The sequence below is a fragment of the Archocentrus centrarchus genome, chromosome 23 (assembly GCF_007364275.1).
Source record: "Archocentrus centrarchus isolate MPI-CPG fArcCen1 chromosome 23, fArcCen1, whole genome shotgun sequence".
Taxonomy (NCBI): domain Eukaryota; kingdom Metazoa; phylum Chordata; class Actinopteri; order Cichliformes; family Cichlidae; genus Archocentrus; species Archocentrus centrarchus.
Window position 1 is genome coordinate 23,070,378 of NC_044368.1, and position 27,429 is coordinate 23,097,806.

Here is a 27,429-nt window from a genome sequence, read left to right on the forward strand (position 1 = left end):
AAATGAGCAAAGTCAAGTTAGCTAGTTAGCTACGGTGCTAACTAGCCTGAACAGTAACGATAATGTCCTAAAGGGAGTCAGGCAGTTGTACTTACTGTACTTAATTGTAAATAAGCGCGGTTAATAAACACATCCGAGGCCGATTTAAAAACGTTTTACGCCATACATCCTGGCGCTTTTCTCTCGTTCCAGATATTTTAGAATAGTTTGCAAAAGTTATTGATTAATGATTCTGGTGTTGCCTCATTTGGGGGGAACCTGTGGCAGACCAGATGGCTGCAGTCGGTGTAACCGCTCTTTTTGTGGTTTGCCGGTGTTTTTTTTTTTTTCCCTCCTCTCTCTCTCTCTTTTTTTTTTTTGTCTCCTAACGAACTCATTTCCTCTTTTCAGGTCTCTGACAAAAACCAATGGATTGAACTTGGAGAGGAGTTTAACTTTCCGAGGAGTTGTTCCAACGCTGCATTCGCTTTAAAACAGTACTACCTTCGGTAAGTAGCATGGGCATGCAGCTCTCGTCCTCTCAGGTAGCATGTGGGAAGTGTTTACAAATGTAGAGATGCAGTCAGCACGCAGGATCCAGCCTCTCTGCGCCTCTCTGCTGGGAAGCTGCACTAGTACAACACTGTGACAGAGCTTAAGTTTAGATTTTGTGCTTTTGCTTATAGCAGGGTAGAAAATGTGTGTGTGTGTGTGTGTGTGTGTGTGTGTGTGTGTGTGTGTGTGTGTGTGTGTGTGTGTGTGTGTGCGGGCTGTCAAGTCTTAGTTTTGGAGAATAGTTTGAAGATTTTTGTATGTCATGACCCATAAACGGCACACTAATATCGGTTGGTGAAAATGGCATAGCCAGAGAGGACATTTGGTTTTGCTGCACCACTGAGCAGAACAGTGTGGTCTGATGTGCATTTCACCCAGGCCCCCCCAGCAGTTAACGCTGCCAGTGGTGTGAGTCTGCCTTCCCCAACAGCTGGCATTTGTGGTTTTGGTGTTGGCTTCTTTCTCTGTACTCCTTTCTCCTCGTGCATGCGACGATTGTTCCCATCACCAGCACCTGCCTACAAGGGATTACACCTGCAATGAAACGCATGTCGCCACTTGTGGATATTTAACAAGTTGATATTGTATATTGCGTACTGTCAACAAGTTCACAGATAACCCTGTGGTGGAATTAATCAAAGTCTTAATACCACCATGGCCACAAACCGTTATTAACCTGCTGCGCATTCGGTGTTAATGGCAGAATGTGTTACAAAGCAGCTTTTCTAAAACAAATGACCATGTGATTTGGCGTAATGCGTCCGCTAGGAAGCCCTGACCTCTGACAAGACAACAGTTAAGTCTCCTCCTCCAGTGGAAGTAGCTGTAGTGCAGAGGTGTTGCTTTTCTGTGCTTGTATTTCTGTAGATATCCTCACAGGCTCAGTAAAACTTCAGAAATAAGAAAATATCTTTTTGTCTGTGTCTAACAGGTTTAGTTCAAAGGCTTTTTGAGCTTCTGAATTTGTTTTTTGGAGGACAGTTTGAGCAATTAATTAGCTGCCGTTAAGCAGCTGTTATTTTATGTCAACAACAGATTCGTACATGCCAGATGCAAAGTTGAGTCAGAAAATGATATAAATAAACATCATGGCTATTTAAGTGTCTTTCACCTGTCTTACTGAGCTTAGTCACTGTAATTATTGCCTTTAATATTGGGAAGGAAGATGAGACATAGAGGAAAGGAGGCCTTACAGCTGCTGCGTTCTTGTGTCACGGCAGCTTTTGGAGCTGCTTTCTAAAGTTTATCTGAGGCAGCTTGGTGTAGTGGATGTCAGAGGCAGCAAGGCTTGTCTTGCTTCAACTGCCGCTGATAATGGAGAGACTATCCTCTCCTCCCTGCATGCTCTTCTTTTTGCTGATAGAGTACGACAGAGAAGTTTTTTTTTTTTTTTTTCTTTTTTTCTTCTCTCCTCTTGTTTTGCCTGGCAAAAAAGTGGGTGAATGTTGTAATCACTGTGGAGGAAATTTCTCTTTGGCGCTCTCCTGGGAAGTTCAGAGGTCACAGGCAGGTACACTGGTTGTACTCAGTGGAGCTGGTTCAGATTCAGTGTCTCTCTCAAGGACACTTGAGCTGGGTGGATGTTTGCTAATATCAGTTAACCTTGATTATCCAGTTGAATGACCAGCTGTACCCACTGGCTGCCTGGCAGTTTGTGAGCAGTGTTTGCCTCTTTTAAAGGCTTGTGACTACACTGGGAACAGTTTATCCATGTGTTTTTGTTTTTGTAGGTGATGATTAACGGGATGGTTGAGTCTTATGAAATTTTTTTTTTTTTTTTGTCTGTTACCTTAACAAGCCCAACTTAAAGTATTTATTCCTTTCTCTGAGTTATTTCCTATGAGTTAGCAGGTAGGAATAAAGCTCACAAAATCTTCCCCAGGATCGCACTGCCTCTGGTCCAAGTTCTTCTCTCTGAATGAATAGAATGATCATGATGTGGCCCTGTCTCTGGTCAACACTTCCCACTCAGAGCAGAGTAATAAGCAGCGCTGAAGTTCAGTGCCAGCTCCCGCTGCCATCTATTTGATATCTGAATGTCACTCTGTAATAAGTGAGCGACGCTTGCCAGAAACATTTTTCCAGCTCGTTTTCAACTTGTTGAAGCGCTGCTTTGACATCAATCCCACCAATGGCGCTGATTTCATTTCAACTTCAGGAGCGGACGGATTCACACTCTGGATCAAAGCGCCAGCATCAGATCACGCTGACACTCTGAGGGCGCAGCTGAAACACAGCTATGTTTTCGGCCTCATTTATTGGCAATGTAGAAACACGGGATACATATTTAAATAAGAGGTGTGACATTAAGAAAATCCCTAATCAGTCAGTCAGACATACAGACGTTGCTGCAGAAAAAAATGTGTTAAATAATATATTGAATGTGGCCAGGACTTTTGTACACCATGAAAAAGTGTGAAAATTTAAAGGGATTCAAAGAGTTTTGGAAAATGATGGAACAGTCTGCTACATCACTATAGTGTATATACGTTTTCCCTCCAGATCTGTTCCTGTTGGTCTGCTACCTTTTTTACAGTTCTATAATTTGGCATATCTTTATGTACTCTGCCCTGGATTGGTTTCAAGTTACTTAAGGCTGCTTCCAGTTTTCCTGTAGCTACAATGCAATTTCACAATTTCCAACAGTTTTCTCTTCCATTAGTAGTTTCATATGATTTGGAAGCAGTTTGGAGTAAACTTTGAACCTTTTTTTTTTTTTCCTCCCCAGTAAAGCACCATGCAGTTTGTCCAGGCAAACTCTGTAATTTGAGTGAATGAAAGGTGTTTTGAAATGAGGCCTCTCCTGGTCTTGCTTTAGTCTTGGACTACTTTTTTCCAAACTGCAGCATGTTCTACCTAGAAACCAAGTCAGCTGACAGATACCCTGGTTCAACCTTTGTTTGCCCTCACTGCTGCAACCCCATCGGGAGGAAATCAGGCCCTTGAGTCTGACATCAAGGAACATTCACTCCAGCTTCTGCAAAAGCTCAAATGGACAATTCATCTGTTGTTTTTTTCCACTGATGATGTTTGTAGTCGTGGCTTAATTTGGCTTTTTCTAACACTTTAACAGTTAAATGGGGAGAGGGTTCAGAAATCGGCTCGTGTCATGTTCAGTTATCTAGCAAGCCTTTTTTTTTTTAATTTTAAGATTCAAATTGGATGTGACCTCTTTGACCCGTGCTATGCTCATGAAGTGTGAATTTTTTAATACACAGTGGTTACATAGACACACACAAAAAAACAGGTCTTTGTCTTTACTACTTGTTGCTGAATCAGTCAACACTAAGTGATCTGTTTCCAGGGTTCAGCAGGCTGCTTCTTGTGCAGACCAGACTTTGAACACTAACAGCAACACGAAGAACCAGGTGCAATCCTGTTCATGGGTTTACTCATTTCACTCAACAGTAGGATGTTTCACATTGTAATATAAATCCTCTTCTAATTTAACCGTGTGTTTCACAGTCATTTCTGATTTGTGACCCTACTTTTAGAGCCCTGGTTTCTCATGACTCCTGCAATTAGCTGGTGAGACAGTCATGTGAGGATGATATCATTGCAAGTGGATTATGATTAATGCAATTTCATGCTTTCTTGAATGAATTTTCTCAGGAAAAAGTGTCAAATGAATAGAATATCAGTCTTGGGGATCTTGTGTCCACTTTGTATAATGAACAATGGCTCATATTATTAACCTAAAAACTCCTGAAGTAACTGCAAGATACAGGGAACCCATAGAATCTGTTAATATATCTATATGACAGTCATAGACAGAACTAAAAATGGACATAGCTATTGTTTTGGGCAGCTTTCACCTGGATGTGATGAGCGATGAATGGATATGGCTGAAACCACATGCTCATTGGCCAACGACTTGTCAGTCACAAGTTTTCTGACAGAATGACAACAGTTGGCAAAATGGACGTTTCCTGTTCAGTCTTTCACCCCCTGGTGTCCATCGAAAGAAGGCAGGTTTGAGGCATTTCTGTCTTGGCTTCACTTTTCAGACCCAGAAGCTACATCAGTCTTTTGCACTGTCTGTGGTGGCAATCAGTGTTTCTCACAGATTTAGATTCTGTTTGTGGTCGGGGGCTTACCTGTGCATGCATGTGGATTGCAAAAGGAGACACTCATGCTTTTGTAAATGAAATATGAACTGATACATTTATAAGTCCCACCTACAAATATTATATTTGCATGTGACTAATTTTTGCAGCCATGAATGCACTCTAACTCTGCTGTTTTGACTGCAGCGTAGCCCTTGTAGCTTCAACGAGTTTGACACATGAACCAATATGAGATGGGGAGGGCTGGGGCTAACTGGTTAGCACTGACTTTCAGCGTAAGGCTGAGGAAGGTCTTGGATCATCTATTAAATCAGTCTCAGATGGTGGTGCTCTCTTAGATGGATAATGGTAAAAACAAATCAATTGCTAAATGGCAGCTGTTACACACTTGGGTGGCCCCTCCAGCTAAAGTCTAAGTATGGAGGATCACTACTAATATCAGGTCTTCATGTGATATCACTGTTTCTAGAAGGAGACAAACCACAGAAAACACAGCATTGAACTATTGCCCAGCTTTGCACCACAGACACATTTTTACTAGCGCATGTTAATTTTCACACATTTTTATGAGATTATTCCCTGTACCATCATGGCTGTTTGGTGCCACTTTGCTTCCTGTGCGTGCTGTATGTTCTCCTGCTCGTTCTCCTGAAACATCTGGATGAGGTGGCTTTTTGATCTGGCTTGCATTAGCTCTGTTTTTATTCCTCCCGCCCCGTCAGAGCTGCCGCTCAGACTTTAGGGTTGGCCAAATGAAGATGAGTTATTGAGAAAGGCATGTGGACCAGTGCCTCCTTCTGCTGTTTTATACACATTAATAGGAGACATTGAACAAACTAACAGCAAACCTTTTATCACAGATAGCATCTGAAGGCCCTTGAGACTTTGTTTTTGGTCTGTCTGTAATTTGACCTGTCTTCCAGCAGTGTTGACCACTACTGATAGCTTAATCTCCTTCTCTCTGTTTCCTTGCTAACAAACAGATGGGCAGATGTACTTGACAACAGAGCTACAACCAAGCTCCACCATTTCTTCAGATGGATGATCTAGTTATGTTTGTTCTGGGTGGTGTATAGGCTGCAGCTCTTTAGTAAAACTACACTTTGCTGTGTGCACTTTGCATTTAAGTGTAGTTTGTTTGCTGTATTTAGTCAGTCCTAAGTCAAAAGGAACCCATGTCTTAGAAGAGTAAAGTCTCCAAAGAGTAAATCTCTAATGTTTTGGTGTAGGAAGAAACCCATGATGAGATTATATACACACTATGTAGACAAAGCGATCACTCTCACTAGTAAGAAACACTTTATAAGCCCATACAAGCGTTATGGTCTTCACACACCTCTTAATAATAGAGCTTATCACAGGAAGCTTTGACCTGGGAAAGCACAGGTGTATCACTGATGGCTGCATTCAAATTGAGGGAAGGTGGCATGCATGAGTGAGCCAGAGCCAACTGGCAACCTAAAGCGGAGCACCATTCCTGTAAGCTGAAGTAGTTGGCGCTTTTTTTATTGACATACAAGTAAACATTTGGTGCATGTTGCATTTTAGGAATGTGAGCTACTAGTTGACCGTACAATTAAACAATGTAACGGTTGCTTGTCGGCCCCAGAAATACTAGTCAGCTAAGCTGATGATTCATATTTTAATAATGTACAGCTCCAGTTAACCGATGGGTCTGAGGTGTTACTCAGCCACCTACAATTATGCCAGCATCTCTCTCTCTCTCTCTCTCTCTCTCTCTCTCGCTCCCTGAAGTCATGATCCTGAAGGCGTGCAGGGTCCCAGGTTAAACTTTTCTCAGCTTTGAAGAATCCAATGAACTGTTTCAAATGACTCTTAAATACACACTATATTTGTACAGACACTGTTTAACCTCATCCATTAGACTGTGCTCAGTTTAAACTGTTTTCTTGCATTTAGACTAATCACTTTTTTCCTCCAGTTTTATCAACTAGTCAATTAATTGTCTGGAAAATCCTTGAGTGTAATATTTCAGCTTTACATTTATTACGTAAACCAATAGCCACAGTAATCAAATTAGTGACTGCTTGAAAAAGTACTTCTTGAGTGTTAGCGCAGTAGTGAAACCCACGATATCACCCAAGATATCACAGCTGCAGTTTGGATAGATCACATTTTAACCCCCTGAATATATATCAATGACTCATCTCGCTATTTACAGTATTACAGAATAGCTGGTTGTAGACAAACTGTGCAAGTGGCCACCATCTCTATTTCCAAGGTGGCATCCTTTTCAGCAAAAAGGATGCCACGAAAGGGGGTTCAGCCATTATTTTATGGAGGATCTTTTCTTCTCATTTCTAAGGCTGCAGTTCAAAGTAATCTGTCTGTCTTATACTGGACATCGATATATCTCCTCAATTTAATCCTCTGCTTTAGCTCCTCTTCCTTTAAGGCAGCTTTCTTCTGATTGGCTGCCACTTATAAACAAAGTAGTGCATGAAATGACCATATAAGGATTTCCACTCTCACTGACATCTATCAGAGCCAAAAGGAGAAAAAGTGGCTTAATTTCACATATGCTGATCTCAGTATTTGAAATTTTGGCAGTTTTTAATGAGTGTCCACTATTTTGTATACAGTATGTATGTAAGAAAATAAGGAAAAGATTAATAGGTGTCCTTTAAGTCACTTTGCATTATGAGTCAGTTGGCATGCTGTTCCTTTTTACAATGCTCCAGACTGGCTTTAAGTTAAACAAATGCCCAGCACTGTCAGTTATGCCCAGCACTGTCAGTTATGCCCAGCACTGTCAGTTATGCCCAGCACTGTCAGTTATGCCCAGCACTGTCAGTTATGCCCAGCACTGTCAGTGATGCCCAGCACTGTCAGTGATGCCCAGCACTGTCAGTGATGCTGCATGCAGCCTTTCCTCAGTCGGCTCAGTGACATCCATAAACGGTCCTGTGATTATTGACAAAGTAAACCGCCCTCAGCCTGCGCTGGGCAGCCAGCTCCATTAAACCCCAGCAAACATTTCTCTGCAGAAATTGGCAGTTGGGTGTGTTTGCATGTCTGCGTCCTCGTCCAGCAGGGGGCAATCAACTCTCACACACTGACACACACTGGGGGCATTTGGGCAGAGTAACTGAAGGCAGGAGTGTCTGATCCAGATGACCGTAAATAACGCAGTATTAATGACAGTAGCAGTTTGCACTGGTGTGTCTGCTCGTTCATTGTCAGTTTCCCACGCCGTTGTGCTCGGCTGAGTTATTTTGGAGGGAAAAGGCGCCCAATGACAAAACACACTTCTCTAAACGGTTGTAGTAAAATTGAGGCAAACCCTGGCGGTTTCTGCTGCTTGGTGGTCGCGTGCTACTGAAGCTGCAGGGGGCTGATGTTCCTCTCAAAATGCATGTATGAGGGTGGGGGGAAATGAGGGTGGGGGTGGGGGGGCAAGCACAAGCAGCTGCAGCCGACTCCTCTCCCCTCTTCCCATGCCCCCACCCGTTTTTACCCACAGCCTTTTTTTTTTCTTTTTTTTCTCCATGCTTATGGCCAGACAGCGGTTGATGACGCTGCAGTTGGGAGTGGGGCCTATCTCTCTCTCCTGCTCTCTCTCTCCCACCCTTCCTCCCTCCTCTCACACACACTCTCTCTCTCTACAAATGAAGGCTGAGTGTATTTATAGTCCGGCGTGTCACCCGGCAGCCAGCGAACGGGGGATTACCTCGGCCACGATGAACAAGCAGAGCCTAATTCAGAAACAGGCACTCGCTCGGTGACTCACGGCCACACAAGCCGGGCTCGCCACACTGATAATACTGAGGTATTTTATTTTGTGTGTGTGTGTGTGTGTGTGTGTGTGTATGTGTGTGTGTTTGTCTAGAAGCTTGTCCACATTTTTGAGGTATTTATCAAATCTAAGAGAGTCTAAAGCTCTAGTCACATGCTCCTTTACGGTGGTTTTATTACTTTTTTCCCTACAACTTGAGTATGAACTGCCCAAGAATGAGGATGAATTTGCTGGATGTTGGCTCACAGCTGTTTCCTTGCAGCTGGCTCACGTGTCTCTACTTAAGATTTTTCAGCAGGTGCAAGTCAGAAAAATGTGGATGTTATTTTTATTTCATTTGAAACTGAAGTTGACGACTTGCTGTTGACAGCATTTGTGGCTTAGCCACCAGTAGTTCAGTTGCACGGAAAGTGCAGTATTTAAAATGTTCAAATGCATGGAAAGCCACCCCCCCTTTATTCACACTGTGATGTAAAATCATAAATCATCAGTCTTTAATCATGCAAAGAAAAACTTTCTTATGGTGTGCTCATTTCCTATGTAGATCATGCTTTACTTAACACTTCATAGCTCATGAAAGCATCATAGCCTTTGGAAAAGTGGCTTTCGTTGGCGCAGTGATGTTTAATCCTCGTCTACACTGAATTGCTCTCTTCACTCTCTGCTCATCTCTGCTTTGTTTCTGCAGTTCTTGTGCTCTTAGGGCAGTATAGGAGTCAAAGTGAACTCTTCCATGCCATTCTCACATGATTGTTGGGTGCTGATGTTTTCTGGTGACGATTGTAGGTGTTCCTCTTTGTCAGGTCAGCCAAATCCTTTAATCAGTGTGGAGTGCAACACGTTGCATTTACTGTATTGCCTTTTACCTCCATGACCCCTTGGCAAACAGCTGTGTACTGGAATGTGCATTTGAAGGTGAGCTAGTTAAGTATTTGCATTATCCTGTGCCAGGGTGATAAGCGGTTTGAGGTCCACAACGCTGCTGTGTTGGCCCGTTGAGAAGAGATGATGCTGGTGTTGCAGCTGTTAGCCTTTAGCTGTCACTCTCAGGGAAATGAACATGCTTGGACTGAGTTATATGGTTGAGGAAATGCTGCCAGAATCACCGTGTTGTGCAATAAGGTAAAGATCACTCAAAGGTAAATAGATAGTAGGCTACATACCTTCTAGACAGTTTACCGGTAATTGCAAAGGAGGGTTTACTTTTGTTAACACAAAGGTACTCCTCACACAAGCACCAGCAGGTACCACTGTAATATAACTTTTTAATGGCGGTAAACTGACCCCAAAGGCCTTAGGGGATTTGGTGTGGAAGTCACATTCACTGTCCCGGTAAAGTACATTCCTCTGAATTTAGATGAGCTATTTTTCCCTTGTGTTGCTTTGAGTTCAATTTGAGAAAATAGAAACTGTGTGTTTGTATGAGTTTATCAGTGTAAACGGGTGTTGGCCCCACTTTGTATCTGTTGTCATCTCCAGGTGTCTTGTTCTTCAACTCTACTTGTAATTTTGAGATGTGTTAATTTGCATCTTGCAGTTATGGTACAGTGTATGTACTTCTCCGTAAAGTAGCTCTCACTGTAACACATTACACACACAGTAAAATGTTTTATTTGGCAGAGCTGATTACCTCAGTGTTTGCTCAACCTCTTAAGAGTTGTATTGACTCTCCACCCATGAGTTTTGGTTCTTCAGTCGGACCAGCAGCGACTGGTCTGTCTGCAGAATGCAAAACAGCAGCGAGGAGACTGTGCAGACACTCTGTGGGCATTCCTCAAAGTGGCTGTGCTTTAGCTCTGGATTAACTAAATCTGACACAGTGCACTAAATACACTCTACCTGCGAGCCTTGTTGGCCTAAATTATTAGCCTGAATTAAAAATGGGCATAAAAGCATTTCTGTAAATCAAAGTAAATATTCAGATTATATTTTGTTGACAGGAAACAGTATGAAATGTTAGGATGGCTGCTGAGTAGCCTACTAATGTTACTACAAGCTATAATGTTAGTTACAGTACATTAGCTTAGGCATTGATGTATGCTAGCCACTGGCCACGCCAGTTTTCTCAGTAAAATACTAAAGTTTATTTAAGAATGACATAAGAATAATAATGCAAACCAAAAAATATTCACCTTAAATACTTTGAACAGATTGCACCATTACTTTATTACCATTTGCAAATCAGTATTTACCCGTTGGTTGTCTGTCAGTCTTTTCTTATCAGCCAATCTGTGCAGGGCTCTTGCGGCAGCTGCACCGGTCGCTGTCTTCCACGTGTAGTTTCTCCCCTGCTTGTAGGTTCTTCTTCAGCATGTAAGGATAGACTAGAACACTTGTAGGTGTTGCAGCCTCAGTGCATTTGCTGCTTAAACAAAAATAAATACTGTAATTTTCCCATTGTGGGACTAATAAAGGTATTCATTCAAATAAATAAATAAAGCCCGTCCCTGCTTGGTATGGATGTAGCTGCTGCTGCACCCAAAGCCTCAAGCTTTAACATGAAAGTTGTCAGACCGTTTAGCCTAACCTTTTCAGATGATATGCTTGGCTGATTGTGCAGTTGTGATATGCAAGCTGCTGCAAAGTTCCCACTCAGCCTTGTTAAATAAAATGCAGCCTTAGTGACGGCTTCCAAAATCCTTTTTTGTTTTTTTAAAGAAAAGAAAATGATGGATAAATTCTGGAAAACAAATGTATCATCTTGTGAAAGCAGCACCTGGAATTATCCAACCAATGGCAGTTTGCTCAGTCAGCGCTTACTGATGAAACAAGGTTAATGGTATGTTGCAGTACGTATCTCTGTTAGCATGGTAATACTTCCATGTGTCTTGTACACAGCTTGGCAGTTTACAGACTGAACCCTACCCCAATAGAACTAGTAGAAGCAAATTTGAACAGTGTTATTTCCTCTGTGGCCAGTGTTAAACACTGTTTTTATATAGGTTAATGAAAGAACTCAGCCACCCTGTTAATAAACATGCAACTCTCTCTAAAAAAAAAAGCATTGAACAGCACAAATGTAAATTTAAGACTGGACTTTTTTCACTCTGCTTAAGCTTGTGTGCTTATCACAGGTTAGACGTGCATTATTTGTGTTTATTTAAAAAAAAAAAATTCCCTGTTGTGCTTTTTCTATCTTTCTAATATCACAGCTACTCTTTTGTTCTGTGGCTCCTTCTTGACAAGGTATTTAAAGGCATTATTGATGCTGAAGGAAATTTGCTTATGCAGATAATTTGCTTATGCAGGTAAGTGGAGTTACCTGACTTGGAGCCCCAGATTTTGAAAATTGCCTTTGTGTTGTCTCTGTTTCACGGAGCTTCAGAGCATACTGTAACCTCTTTAGCTATTAGTGACATTTTCAGTGTGTTTGCAGCTTCTTCAATATGACCAGGAGCTGCTGAACTAGACAGAGAGGCAGTGGAGGCAATCATGGAGTAATGCAATTTCTCGCTAATGGGGAATTATGTTTGTCCTCATTCTTAGCTGTTGGCTGATAAAAGCTGTTCTTACTTAAACTTTAAAGCATCAACTTCAGCCTTTCTGTGCTCACAAAAATATGCCCGTGTGCATTAAAAAACATAGCTTATGCTTTGAAAAGGAAGTAGAGCAGATACTCGCATCAGAATGCACGCCAAGCGAGTCTCGGCTTATCGTCTTTTCCTCTCTTCCCACCACACAGATACTTGGAGAAGTATGAGAAAGTCCACCACTTTGGCGAGGATGATGAGGAAACGCAGCCGGGGAATCCCAAAGCCTCTCTTCCAATCGGTGCAATTCCCAACTCTTACAACTACCAGCAACACATTGTATCAGGTAAAGTTCTCTCTGTGTTCACTGTGTTTGTCACATGTCTATCACGTACAGGGGTCCAGTTTCTACTTGCATACTTGCTTTCTTTCCTTCTCACTCATTTCTTTGTTTTTCTCTGAAGTTCACCTCATCACCGTTTCTCTGTCTCTGCCCTTCGGCCAACTCGAACACTCATTCCTCGCACAGCCGTGATTGCGGCAGTGCATCACTTCATCAGAGCTGGGCGTGTGATGAATGCCGAGCCGGTCGGCCCACAGGTCAAGCATATGCATAGAAATATGGCTTGACTGTAGCCGTTTGTTTCAAGGATTTTCTCATCAGTAGAATTTATTGTGAAGGTTCAGAGAGCTTTGTTGTCTCTGATAGTGTTAGATAGGGGGCCTGAAACACTTCAGAAGTTCACTATGATCTGTTCATAAATTCATGTGAGCTTTTCATGTTCTGGCATCAAGCAGTCTTCATTTTCTTGTTCTGTAGTGAAGAAATACAGGAAATGAGTGTGTGCACCAGTTACTTGGAGGTTGAAATCATGTGATACAACCTTTTGTAAAACATCTAATTTTACCAGTTTTTGGACAGATTAAACATCAGAGCATTTAGATGTGCCTGTAAATCTAATTTCACATAAGAAGCTGGAATTTTTAGGGATGAACCAGTTTTTGATGAACCGGTTTTTCCTACAGAGAAGTAAAAAAAATATTTTTTTGCCTTTATTTTACAAAGGACCGTTAGAACCCGGGACTCTACAGTAGCCTTATAGGTTATGGGTTACCTGCTCAACCTGGTGAGCTATACACATAGACATTTTTGGTACCAAGCCCTTGAAAAAGTGTTTGAACCAAAGAAAAATCACAAGCATCAAATTGATGGCACATAAACTTAGATATGATGTCTTTGTTTTCCGGGCAGTCAGCTCTCCTCTCACCCACGGCCTCTGTATTTTACACAGGCACTGGATCAGCCAGCTAAGCTGCAGTGTTTTGGTTTTCCATGTCCGCTCAGACCCGTGTGATGTAAATTTCAGTGCGCGTAAGTGGCTGTGCAGATATCCACGTGCCTCGCTGTTTTTGGTGACTGTGCTGACTCGTCTGCAGAGAATTGACATTACAGTGCACCAACCACCCGGGCAGCAGACTTCAGAGAAGCAGAACAGGAGTGACTGCTCAGCTGTTGGGTCTCCAGCTGTCTGTGTCTGCAACGGAGTATAATCAAGACTTTATACTCTGTGGTCTGAATATTCCTCAGGAAACCCTCTCAGTCAGGCTCTCCTGGTGGTTTTAGCTGTAGTATATTACAGGATTGCAAACGCCCTCTGTTGCGTGTGTTTAATGCTGTGTGTAGTCACCCACTGAAGGCCCATCCTGTGCCAGGAAAAACCCTGATGTTGGTGTTAGCCCAGTATTTCCCACACATAGACCGGGCTGCCTCTGTATTCTCATGGATGCCAGAGTGTATTTGCTGACTTATTTTGCTTTTTTGGCCAACTGAGAGAACAGACTGGCTTGCCTGCCAGGTTGCTCTTGAGACATATTTTGATATCTTTCAGCTACTTCTTCAGGTATTCAGTATCTGCCTTGTTGACTGCTATGTGCAACCCAGATGACATATATCAATATCAGTGGTATGTGTTTATCTGTGACATCACATCAATTTAGTGCCGGCTAAATGCTGAAAGATGGTGTGATGAAGAGCTCGGAGACACTGAAGTATTAATTTTTCCATCTTGCAATGATTCTTTGCAGTTTGACTGTCAACATCAGCATGATTGGTTTGACTTGTAGAGAAACCAGTGAGACATGGTTGGCTTATTTTAACAGAAATCTGCATTTTCTTAAAAAAACAAAAATTTTTCTTGGACAAATAAAACCCTAATTATGAATAATTTTCTAACAATCCTCTGGCTAAAACATCTTCTTCCTCTAAGCAGGGTAAGCTTTGTTTTGAAAAACATGAACTTTTGTTTTGTTGGCACAAAAAGGGGGATTATGAGTTAGGGCTTAGCTTTCTTCCAGAGAGTTAAGTGATAACATGTATATTGCCTGAAATGTCAGTTGTTTTTCAGTGAATGTTACGCTGCCCTCAGCTTGATCCTGTCCATAGATCTCAAAGCCTTACAGACGACAGCTTCAAGTTCCAAATGAGAGGTTCAGAAATGGTCTTTTGTTACCTGTTTTTGTACGGCTTCTTTATTTTATCGAGTTTGTGATGTTTTCTTAATAAGTCCTTGGCTGTTTGTTTTCCTAGTCTCTTTGGCACTTTATCTCCATGGTGATTGTTATTCATAATCCTTTGACTATGCCGTTGAATTATAACAGACTACTGAACGTCCCTCTTCCACAGTAGCATTTATTTGAATGTTTAGAGAAAGAAGACGGGGGTGATCAGGGGTCTCTCCCTCTCATTGTCTCAAAATAACTGAAGTAAAAGACCCGTGGGACAGCTGAGCTTCCTGCTGTTGATCCAATTCACAACTCTGCTTTTTGTACTTCTCATTTAATCCCTTTTGTTACACAGTGACTCATTTAATTCAGTTTTCACCTTGCTAAGTGCTGCTGTGTTTGAACTAAGACTATGAAGCGTGCAGTAATTGTCTGTACCTCTTTTTTATTTTCTTGGAAGTCGCTTACACGCACCTAAGCGTTGACTAATTATTTTTCAAAGCCAGACATGCAGTTACTTCATAAAAAGCAACCCCTGAAGAACTACAATATATTTCCTGCAGAATGTGTCTGTGCATGTGGCCAAGGCCGGCCTCTTGTCTGTTTTGTCAGACGGCGCTCACACACACAGTGTGAGATGTCCATTAGCCTCACAGCGTTGTAGAGTTGACCGCTGGGCTGCTCTCAGAGGTAATTGACTGTCCTGACAACAGTTATTGATGAAGGGAAGAAGGAAGCACTTGTTGGTTTTCCCTTCACCTCACTTTGGATTAGAGTGTCCAGGCTTTCAGTCGCAGGCTCTTTCCTCGCTGCCTGCTGAGCTAATTGACTCCAAAACATGACCATGGTGTGGAAAAACACGACAAATGCTGGTGAACTTGCTTGTAAGGTTTTATTTCCCCTCCATTCACTAGCCAAAGAACACAATTATTCCTCCATAATGCTTGTTGCACAACGCTTGTATTCCTGCTCTTTTTCTAAAGCATGTGATTGTAAGTATTAGGTTGTATTGAGCAGCGATGATTCACTAATTCTTTGCTTGTAACACTCACATGGACTCGCATGCCCTTGGTTGAAACCATTAATTTTAAATCAGCTGTAATCTGTATAATAGGAGAGCTCGTGGTGACAAAGTGTAACAGTTCTTGGTAGGTTTACAGCGGCTCCTTGTATTATTTTCAGCGCCCACACCTTTTAGACTTGTGGTTCACTCTGTGTGTTTTCAGCATTAAAGCTCCAAACAGTGACTGTACATTTACCCCAGCTTCCAGCAGCACACAGAGCTAGAGCTGCAGCTAACAATGACTTCAGTTCTTTGCTTAATTTCTTAGCAGTTTTGTCTATAATACATAGCTTACCGTATTTTTCGGACTATAAGTCGCTCCGGAGTATAGGTCGCACCAGCCAAAAAATGCATAATAAAGAAAAAAAAACATATATAAGTCGCACTGGACTATAAGTCGCACTTTTTTTTTGAGGGGGGGGGGTGTTTGATAGAATCCGAGACTCAGAGCAGAAATTCCATCTTGAAAGGCAATTTAAAATAATAATGGATTAAAGAAGAGGGCGAACACGGTTACGCCTACGTTATGCTAACGTAGCACATTCAGCTACATGACGCACAATGAACACGTGTTCGGTATGTTAACGTAACATTAACAGTTATTCAGATAACCATAGCATAAAGAACATACTAACAAGTTAACCAAACCATCAATCCATTGAATTCTTCATCCTCGGTGTCACTTCTAAACAACTCCGTACACTCCGTACGTAGACGAAGCGCCGCTTCCTCTTCTGTGTCGCTTTCGTCAGACTCGTCATCAGCTGCAGTTCCAATTATTCCAGCCTTTCTGAATCCCAACAGGATGGTTTGGTTGTCACTGAAGCCCATGTTTTCTTGATCCATCCAATGACTTCCAGGAAAGTTGGGTGGCGCATTCTCCCAGTTGCCGTTAAGCTGTGCTCTCCATCCATCATCCACTGCGCCCACAGGTTACGCAAGACTGCCTTAAAGCTGCAGTTCACGGAGATGTCAAGTGGCTGGAGTATTTTGGTTCATGTGTTATAAATTTCACATATAAGTTGCTCCGGAGTATAGGTCGCACCCCCAGCCAAACTATGAAAAAAAGTGCGACTTATACTCCGGAAAATACGGTAAGTTGATTAACATTTAGTTAGAACTGTGCCTCTCTAAGATGCCCTTTTTATTCCCACTCATATTACTGACCTGTTGTCAATTAACCTAATAAGTTGCAAAATGTTCCTCCAGCTGTTTTTTTTTTTTTTAGTACCACTGACTTTTCCAGTGCCCCCCCCCCCCGGACATGATGCTGCCTTAGAATTCAATATGAGCTCATGTTTTTCGTCAAATAATAAAACATCTCAGTTTAAACATGTTTTCTGTTTTCTATTATGAATAAAATTTGGGTTTGAGATTTTCTCATCATTGCATTCTGTTTTTTTTATTTACATTGTGTTAAGTGTTCCAACATTTTCAGAATTTGATTAGTATAAACTTTATGAAAAAGCAAAAACGTTTTGAGTCTAAGCTTAAAAGTAGGGAGGGTGTCGTCTCCCAATAGAATAGGCTGATAATGACTTACAATATTCAAGCCTAGAAATAATAAATGCATGAATGTTATATTTTGCTACTATTCACCAAACTCATTGATTTGATGTCCGGCCCTCAACATTTTGGGAATCATCTTTGCAAAATTTGAAGCTGTTGTCTGATAAGACTGTACCCAGACCCTCGACCTTTGACAGCTTGCTAGCATAGTTGTAACTTGTAAGCTTGGCATCCTCATCTTGGCTATATTATTTAAGAGTTGTAACACAGTGGTGATGAACAAATTGATACAGTATGTGCATTTCTTTATCTTATGATTGGAGTTTTTTGTGTTAACTATCTTTTAAAGCATTATCATTCTGATTTGAATGTAAATTACAATGTTTAAAATCTTTATCACTGATTTACCACAACAGATACAAATTAGCCACTGCCTTCTTATTAGTTAACAAGGCTGATATTGGCTGCTTTACAATGTGTGGCTGATATATTGATAGATTCTTGTCAGTTACCATGAAAAGCCTTGAAGCCCTAGCGTTGTCATTGCCACATGCGGTCCTGGAGACAATTAATGAAGCTGGAGCTACGATCAGATGTTGCCCACCATTTAGTGTGATCATGAGCAGTCTTGATGCAGATCCTTTAGATATTTGATGGATAAATAAATTTGATGGATAAATTATGGCAGAAAGATTTCTGAATGACCTTACATTTAATTTGGGATTTGCAAACTGCAATTTTGTTATTCTTCTATTCACAGAGACATACACTAACACCAATGTGCCTGCATTGAGCTGATACTGGCTGATTTTATATATATATATATATATATATATATATATTTGTTTTTTTTGTTTTTTTTTTCTCTTTCTTGCTCTAGCTCTGGTAGATCTTTCAGAAATGAAGTCCATTTGTACCCCAGGCCCTGAATTTAAATGTAACTATATTGTAGAGGGACAGTTGAAATAGCGCTACAAATGGCCCAGCTAGCTCCGTCAGTCAGAGGTAATTATTTGACAGCTTCTCTGGAAATCTCTCACTGAGCTTGGGTTTACCTCGTTGTCTCTGAGGCCTGCGACAACTGTTAATTCATCCTGCTCATAAAGCCACGTCTGTCAGACGGGATGTCGTCTGTCGGTTCTCTGCACCTCTGTTCAGGAACCAACTCGCTGCAGGTGCTGGAGGACAAGCGCAGCCAGGCAGCTTGTGAATGGAGCCGTAGCTGCTTTAATGGCAACTCAGCTGAATTACATTTGGCTTCACAAACCTTTTCAGCATGGAAATCAAATTCACTCAGCAGGACTCTCCTCTCAGTTATGATTGGTTTCCAGAGGCAGCAGTCTACAAAGATCCTGCACCAAAGTGAAATACCCACTGTATGGAGGAAAATGACACCTATGCACACAAAATGATGGATAGCAGAAAATCCAGCAATAGCACAGGGAGGAATGTCAGGTCTTTGCTGGCAAAATGATTGCACCTTCACACTGGAGAGCCTCTCAGTAACGATATTCCAAACACAACTGTTTTCCCACACAGTTAGGAGTTGGGATTAGAAGCCTTTTAATTATAAAACCTCATCATTGAGGTTGACTGAGTCACATTCAGATGCAATTAAAAGTTAAAGAACATCCATGTTCATCAGACAAGACGCAGCACATCAAACTAATTGTCTGAGCAGGTTAATACCCAGTCTGGTTTGCTTAAAACTTGGTTAAAGGAAATGTGTGCAGGCACATGTAGTCCTCTGAGGGATGAACTGAAGGCCTTCCTCTTCTCTCTGCTCAAATTTACATGTTGCTGTGATTACTTCAAAAACTGGTTCATTTTTCTCTCTCCTCCAGATGCTTTTATGGTCGAATGGAATGACAGTTGCTTATATTTCACTTCAACAACATTATATACACGCAAGCCACTTGTGTTTACTCAAGCTCTGGCAGGCAGACCACACTGTTACACTGCTTTTCTTGGCTTTGAATGCTAAGCGACACTTTTGTCCTCTGTTTTGAGACATTGTATGTTGGGCATTTTGTGGATAGATTTTTTTTTTTTTTTTTTTTTTGTTCCATTCGTCAGCCACTGGCCATCGTTGTAAATATAATCTTCTGTCTTTTTACCAAACTTAATTGGTTGCAAGTCTTAGGGTGCCCAGAGTGTAGCATCATGCTTCCAGTCCCCAGGAGACCGATAAATGTCATTCATACTCGCTGGCTTGTTTCACAGTTGTCACCAGTCACAGCTCATGTCATGACATCCCATCTTGACCATCTTTGCTTCTTCTTTTATGTCACACATGACAGGTATTTATTTCCACTAACAGCCAATTACAGCTCATACCTTTTACAGTGTAGCAGCTAAATCCAAAGCTGTCTCATACTTAAACTCTGAAAAATGTCATAGCATAGCCGTCCTTTGGTAAAATGTGGCACACCGGAGGAGTATGTCAGCCACGTTCTCCATCCATCCATCAATCATCTTAACTGCTTATCAAAGTCAGGGTCCCAAGCCGGACTGATGGACAGTCACCATTTAACATGCATGTCTTTGGACTGTGAGAGAGAACCCACACAGAACCAGGAGGTTCGACTCAGGAACCTTCGTGCTGTGAGGCAACTGCGCTCACCACTTCACCGCTGTGCAGCCAGCCGCATTCTCACTACAGGAAACAGTTTAGATGGCAGGCCTACCTGAGGTAGAGTGTGAAGACGGTGCAGCTGGCGGGACACAGGACAAACACTCATTAACTGAATTCACCTGCTCTGCTCTCATATTGGCACACAGACTTTGCACCAGAGAGATGGCAGCTTAAAGACACTGACAATGTCTGTGTTGGGCATTTAAATGCCACTCTGTTTTGGGAGCCTTTTTTTTTTTTTCCTGTACCTTTTCCAGATAAGCAGGTATTTGACATTTATTTAATACCTTTTCACTTGTTGTTTTCCCCTCAGACTATCTCCGCCAAAGCTATGGGCTGTCTACGGACTTTGTTCCGCCGTGTGACTACAACAAACTGGTGCTGTCTCTCCTTTCGGGCCTACCCAATGAAGTGGACTTTGCAGTTAACGTTTGCACGCTGCTTTCCAACGAGAGCAAGCACGCCATGCAGCTGGACAAGGACCCCAAACTGGTCACGTTGCTTCTGGCACACGCCGGCGTCTTCGATGACTGTACGTTCCAGCATCACTCAGACTGGGCTGTTCACACGCTGAATAGCAGCATATAACATTTTAGATGTTTTTTCTTTTTTTTTGAACTGTGGTGATGTCTTGGTAATTTAGGTTGCATAACAATATATTTCTGTCAAGTTACAGTAATTTTTTTTGATCATGTAAGTTTTCAGTTGATGCAAGCTGAAACATTATATAAAGGCATTCAGATCACTACTTTTATTAGTGTTGGAGATCTCCTTAGTGTAACTGTAAAGTTCAGTTATCTGCTGTATTATGGTTGTATCCTAACTTTGTTTGGAAAAACCGTGTTTTCATTTTAATTGCGCTTCCCTACAGAAGAGCAATTATTCTGTGGGCTTGAAACTCCAATATTTTCCCAATTTGCTGTCTCCCCTCTCTCACCTCTTTATTCTAGGATCAAAGGTTCTCTCTTCTTGGCACCTCCTAAATATAATTTGTCAAAGGGGAATTGAAGAATAAGGGAAGAGAGAAATGATACCATGCTAAGCTTTGGTGCTCCCTCTAACATCCCTCTGTGTCTTTGTAGCGCTAGGCAGCTTCTCTGGGGTGTTTGGGACGGACTGGAAGGAGAAAACCTCCCGAGACTTTGTCAGGGTAAAGTATTTTTTATTTATATATATATAATTTTTTTTTTTTTTTTTTTGACAAAAACTCTGTTTTCTGGCCCTTCTCTGCTAAATGTGTGCTGCTTTTACTGAGAAGCCCACGGAGCATGTACAGTGTGAAGATTGGCAGAAATCCAGCAGTTAATCCTGACAAAAAGATTTCTCTGAGGCATCTTTAAGACAGAATGGAGGTCAAACGACTTTGATCTCAGTTGATTTAAGATTCGTGCATAAAAGTCAAGTCATTACTGACAAATAATGCACCATAGGATTTACTTTCACCTCAGTCATGAGGGTGTTATTTTGGCTTCGAGTCATGAGGTCACAGTCAGGTCAAAGATGTTTTGTATCCAGTCAGAAGGCTTTGATCTGATCCATACCAACCAAAGGAAAGCTGACCTCGAAATCACAGTGTATCTGCCTTTATTCGATAGTTCAGTGTGGGTAGACGGAAAGTGGGGAAAGACACACAGCAAAGGGCCTCAGGTCACCCTCAAAAATTACATTACACAAAATTACACAAGAACTGGACTGACATTCAGCAGCCACAGATCTGTGAGTGATGAATCCAAATTTGAAAGTTTTGGTTCAAACTGTCATCAATATGTACGGAGGAGGTCAGGAGAGCACTACAATAGTGAGTGTCTGTAACCATCTGTGAAACAGGGTGCAGGCTCTGTGATGGTTTGGGGCTCATTACAGCCAGTGGTGCTGAGGATCTTCTCAAATTGATGGAATTATGAATGCAGAAAAATAGTCAGATTTTGATCCACCATAGAACACTATCTGGAAACCATCTGATTGGCAACAGCTTCATGTTTTTTTTGTCTAATATACTGTTTTGCACATTTCAATATATCACTGTAGCCATTTTCCTAGGGGGTGGCTTAAGACTCTTGAATAGAACTGTGTAATAAATTTGGTGAGGTTCTGCCAAACTAAGATTTAAAAAGCAGTTTTCCTCACAACCTTGACTCCAACTCTGTATTCACTACAGTAAAATTACAGCTTCACTGCCCTTCACAGAATCCTCCTGTAAATGTCTGGTCAGTGCCACGTCTCTCTCTCTCGTCTGTTCTCTGTTCAGAAACCAGCCTTGGCTGCGTCTGAACACAATACGTTTGAAAAAGCTTCTCAGACTTTTACAGCCTACTCCTCACCTCTGTGTGAGGCGAGCAGCTCATGGCTACACTGACCAGCTACTGGCAGAACACACCCAAGTTTGGCAGTGGTCAGGTTTTATTATTGGAAATGAAGGTTCAAGAAGAGTCTAAAAAGACAAAAAATGCTGTTTATCTGCATAAAGAAAATGGACACGTGGTGCAGCAAGTGACTCATTTGATTGCTGTTGAATCTTCAGGTTTGGCTGTTTGTCCATCTGCATGCTGGTCTATGGATTTGATCATATTTGGATGATGAATTTTAATTGATTGGCTAATTCTAGTGCTAGGTAGCTTGGTTAGCAGGGTGCTTTTAACCTTGACTTTAATTGTGGCTATCAAAAGTGAGGATTAAAATAACAGTTACCCCACAAAGGGGTGGATTTCACTGGATACAGCCTCCCCATACAGCTAACTCGTCTGTTTAACTCAAAGTGGGACTGAAGATGATAGAGAAAATGATTACTGAGTGTAAATCATGGGAGCAGTTTGGTCATTTTTCTCATAAATTTTTATACAATCAGACTTCTGTTTGCAACCACAGAAGTCACCCTCTGCTGGCTGTCAGAGTGCTTACAGGTGATAAATTAAAGTTGTTGCCTTACAGTAAGTGAAACTGATATTCACACCCTAACCTGACTGCAAGCTTAGTTTGTAGTTTCTACTTTATGATCACACTGTGGTAACTGCAGATTAGAGCTGTTCTAGGATGGACGACTCACACAACCAAAAACCTATTGCTGCTGAATTTGGATCCAGCTGAATTATTAGCATCCTTTCGAATGCACAGCTGACAGCTTCTGTTCTTTCACAGTTCTGGAAAGAGGTGGTGGAGGACGCTGAAGTCAGGGAGCTGATCTGGGACAAGAGCAACCCAGCACAAGGTAAATGCTTATGGTGCTAAAAGCAACAGAAAGCAATAAAAGTGTACACATGTGTATGCTCCCCTCACTGCATGTATTGACACATGAAGTGCTGTAACGCTCAAGATTGCAGATTGTGTTTACGGTGACCGCCTTTTCAGTTGTTCTTTTGTACCCAAGAGTAAAACCAAATGGACCTGCCATTTCTTGTTGGTCCCAACCTTGCATCCTTTTAGCATTTAACTTTCTCTTTGCACAAATAAATAAATAACAGTAATTGAAGAGGAGGATGCAGGGATAAAGAAAAGGTAATGCTGCACAAAGGAATGCACTGCATGTTACAAACACAGATGTCTGCTAATGTCTTCTTCGAGCACTCGATCCCAGTCTTACAATATGTGCTCACACCCTCGCCTGGCACGGCGCTCTAAATCGTTCCCGCTCTCTCCGCAGATGGTACGTCGTGCGCGGAGCGCTGGCAGAGCCTCTTCCACCCTCCGCGGACCCCGGGCATCGGCGACATGGAGGCCCAGCGGGTGCTGCAGATTGCCGTCATCCTGCGTAACCTCTCTTTTGAGGAGGCCAACGTCAAGCTGCTGGCGGCCAACCGAACGTGCCTGCGCTTCCTTTTGCTCTGTGCCCACTGTAACCTCATCTCACTCCGACAGCTCGGACTTGACACTTTGGGCAACGTGGCTGCCGAGGTAGGTCTGGCTCGGGGTTACTGGTTTTGCTAAAAGTAGCTTCACATGGAGGTACCCTTTTCCAAATCTCATGTTAGGGATTTGGGTCAGTTCAGTAAAGTATTTAAACTGAACACTAATGAGGGAAATTTGCTTTTAAATGTGGGTCACTGTTACACTGAACTGTCATTTCTTACCCAAAATACTTCAGTGAGGCTTGAGAACAGCTAATTCAGTTGATATTAATGTGAGGGGCGTCCTTCAGTGCAGTAACCCCCGCCCCTCTACAACGATGGTCCAGTCATAACAACTGCATCTGTGGCCAGCGGATCTGTCGAGCTGTGGGTTTCGCCTCATTGAAGTGACACATGTTGGGCTGTAGTAAAAGCACTGCTCTATATTTGAGTTGTGTGGGTGGTGGATTATTTTTGCCTTTCTAAAACCAAAACATGGCAGCAAAAATATATAGACTCTAGTTCAATCTGCAGTTTCTATCTTTTAAAATGCTGGTGTGGCACGCGAGAAATGAAAGCTTTATGGGTGTACCTGAGGAGAAATTGTTTCTTACACCATTAGTTAACTAAATATTTAAAGTTTGCAATCATTTCCAGCTTACATATTTTTAGTGTTGGGCCTTGCAGGAGAAGCTTTGCATGATTGACAGTTGAAAATCATCCTATTTATCTTACACTTGGTGCTCCTTTGTTCGTCCTCTGTCTGAAACGAGCTGTTGTAGCTCCATTGCCCCTCCCTTTAAGCATGCCTTTTTCTGGAGGTTTGAACCGCAGGTTGGAGGTGCCGTTCACCCGAGGTGACCATATAAGCTGTATTTGACAGTATACAGAGCCGAGAGTAGAAAAAGGTGTGAGGGGTTTAGCACTGAGCATTTATAGCAGCCTGAAGGCTGAGCTCTTGGCTTATAGGGATTACTTATAACCTTATTATTTGAAACTTATTTAATATGAGCATCCACCACTGTAGCAGTATAATCTCACTGGCCACTATGTCAGGTACACATGTTCACATGCTCATTAATCACATGCCAATGACATGGCAGCAGCTCAGTGCATTTGGCTGAAGTTCAAACTGAGCATCAGAATGGAGAAGAAAGATGATTTAAATGATTTTGAACATGGCGTGGTTGTTGAATATTTCAGAAACTGCTGATCTAATGAGATTTTCCCACACAACCATCTCAGGAGTTTACAGAAAATAGTCTGAAAAGGAGAAAATATCCAGTGAGCAGCAGTTCTCTGGGTGCCAGAGGAGAATGGTCAGACTGCTTTGAATTGATAGGATGGCAACAGTAACTCAAATAACAACTTGCTACAACCCGGGTATCCAGAAGAGCATCTCTGAATGCACAACATGTTGAACCTTGAAGCAGATGGGCCACACCAGCAGAAGACCATACTGAGTGCCGCTCCAGTCAGCCAAGAACAGGAAACTGTGGCTGCTATTCAGACCAGAATTGGACAGTAGAATATTGGAAAAACATTGCGACTCGACTTCTGCTGTGACATTCAGATGGCAGGGTCACAATGTGCTGTAAACAGCATGAATCCTGAATGCAGCCTGAACCACTGCTGGTGTGGGAGATATTTTCTTGACGCACTTTGAGCATTTAAACATCACAGCCTACCTGAATATTGTTGCTAAATGTATCAAACTTTAGGAGGAGCATTTCCAGCACCTTGTTGAATCTGTGCCACAAAGAGTTTAGGCAGTTCAGAAGCAAATACTAGCAAGGTATACCTAATAAAGTGTCCAGTGAGTGTATAAATGACAGAAATGAATGAAAAGCGGAATCGGTCCACTTAAAACCCCTGCTAGCTTCTAGACTTTATAGGAAAGTAACAGTGACTGCAGTGGTATCATCACTTATGTGGCCATACCTACTAGGTTCATTTGGGAGACGCGGGTATCAGCTGTAGCTGTAGGTTTCCAGGAGAGATGACAGCAGATGGTGCATCGGCAACATTTCCACACTGTCTGCCTTTTAGAATAACATTTACATATTTATTAGACCGGGGTGAATTCTCATATTTTTCTATCAGTTCTAGACAAATACTGAAGTCGAACTCAAGACCCAACATGCAAAAATATTTAGAAGTGAAGAATGGTGAGAATGGAGCGGTGGCCGCAGTGAATGCACTACAGAAGCCTGTTTGCATTTAACTAGAACAGTTATTGGTATGAAAAGCATGTCAGTTTATTGGAAACTGAGCATGCAGTCCCTCACAGAATCAGCTGAGCCTTTGGTGTCATTAATTGAATGACTGACTGGGTTTCAATATGATATTGCACTCATGTAAATGTGAACATTTTAGAGAACTTCCTTATATTCAGTGTAGCTAATATTTTAAGTTTATGTCTGGCCTGTTTCCTCCTATCATCTCAGCGCTGAGGCGAGGCAGCATGTCCACTCTGTAAAACGTTTTTCATGAATGTTGCAGGTCTTGCCAGCTGACTTGCTGGATGGTGGGATCGTTATATAAATCTTGTCTGACTTCTTGTAGCTCCAGCTGGATCCCGTTGACTTTCGGACAACGCATCTGATCTTTCACACCATCACTAAATGCTTGATGTCCAGGGACAGGTTTCTCAAAATGAGAGGTGGGTGTTCAGGATCTCTTTGCTAACAGCAGCAATTCAAGTAGCAAAGTATTTTAAAGAAATGTGTATAGAATCCTGTACGAAGAATCTGACGTTAAATAAGTGTGTGTGTGTGTGTGTGTGTTTTTTTTTTCTTCTTCTTTTTTAGCCATGGAGATCTTGGGTAACCTCAGCAAAGTGGAGGACAACGGTGTGCTAATCTGTGAGTACGTGGACCAGGACTCGTACAGGGAGGTAATGATGCTCCTCACCCTGCCCGACCTCATGCTCCTCATGGCCTCCTTGGAGGTGCTATACCTGCTGGCACAGCTCGGGGAGATTCCGTGCAGCAAGATCGCCTTCGTTGACCACAGCATAGGTGTGAACCCACCATTATCTCGTGCTTTTTAAGTTTTTGTCACACTAGCCTTTCCATTAAAGAAGACTCACTTCCAGCTCCAAATTGTTATTCTTGGGTGTGGAGGATATGTACCAGAAAAAGATGCTAAGTACATGATCTACAGCAGCCAAAAGAATAATTTGTTCCAGAGTAGCTTTGCATGAGCCACAGTTCAAAACAATCCTGATTTATTATTTTACTGGGCTTTAGTGCAGCCCCTGTGTTGTTTAACTGTCTGAAATAAGCTACAGACTGTAGCTTCAGGGCTTTCCCCTCCAGCTTTAAAGTCTTCAAGAATCTGTTTTAAATTTTGTTGCTGCTCCAAAACACTGTTGTAGCTGAAGTGTGATTGTGTGTGCGTGGGCCAGGCTGCTGTTTGCTGACCTCACTTTTTTATGTTCTTCCTTTTCCCTGCTCAGACCTGTTAGTTCGGTTAGTATCTGTAGACCTTCATACGTTTGGACCTGACGCTCTAACAGCGGTGCGATTGATCGAGCATCAGGCGAACGCCGACCAGGCAGCTGAGGTTCGACCACAGCTGGTCGAGCAGGTACCTGCAGCTGTGCAGGGAGCTCCGGCGCCAGGTGAGTGCCTGTTTAAGTGGAATTTCTGGCACATTTATAGAGCCACACAAGGCTGTGAGTGGGACATTTAAAAATATCTTGTTTTGCTTTTATTTGAATAGTACTTTGAATGCTCACACACAGATAAACTGATTGAAGTGGTAAAGTTGCTGATCTGGAGCTGCTATAGTTCACCTGATCTTTGGCTGCCAGTCACACATTGGTATTCTAGGTCCAACTAAGTATTTATGCCAGTTGCACCATCAAGACTTCTTCATTCTATAACCAGGTATAAAGGAGAGAAATACAGGCAATTACTGTATACTTTGTAACAATTTTCAAACAACAAGCAGACTTTCAGATGGGAGGGCCAGAAAGGCAGAGGTCCACTGAACACACACAACAATAAGGAGCTGATGGAGAAGTTTTCTATCAGGAGGTATCTGTTTCAACTTAATGAAGAGCTG

General features: G+C 42.1%; 1 protein-coding gene across 1 annotated transcript in view; it reads left to right on the plus strand.

Moving 5' to 3' along the window:
• The window catches only part of arid2 (AT-rich interactive domain 2), a 38,422-nt gene that overhangs the window by 1,317 nt on the left and 9,676 nt on the right, over positions 1-27,429 (plus strand). The window contains 9 exon segments of the mRNA XM_030719747.1: positions 391-488; positions 12,041-12,174; positions 19,851-20,069; positions 20,620-20,687; positions 22,673-22,742; positions 23,175-23,425; positions 25,924-26,020; positions 26,169-26,378; positions 26,819-26,983. Coding sequence (XP_030575607.1) covers positions 391-488; positions 12,041-12,174; positions 19,851-20,069; positions 20,620-20,687; positions 22,673-22,742; positions 23,175-23,425; positions 25,924-26,020; positions 26,169-26,378; positions 26,819-26,983 — 1,312 coding nt within the window.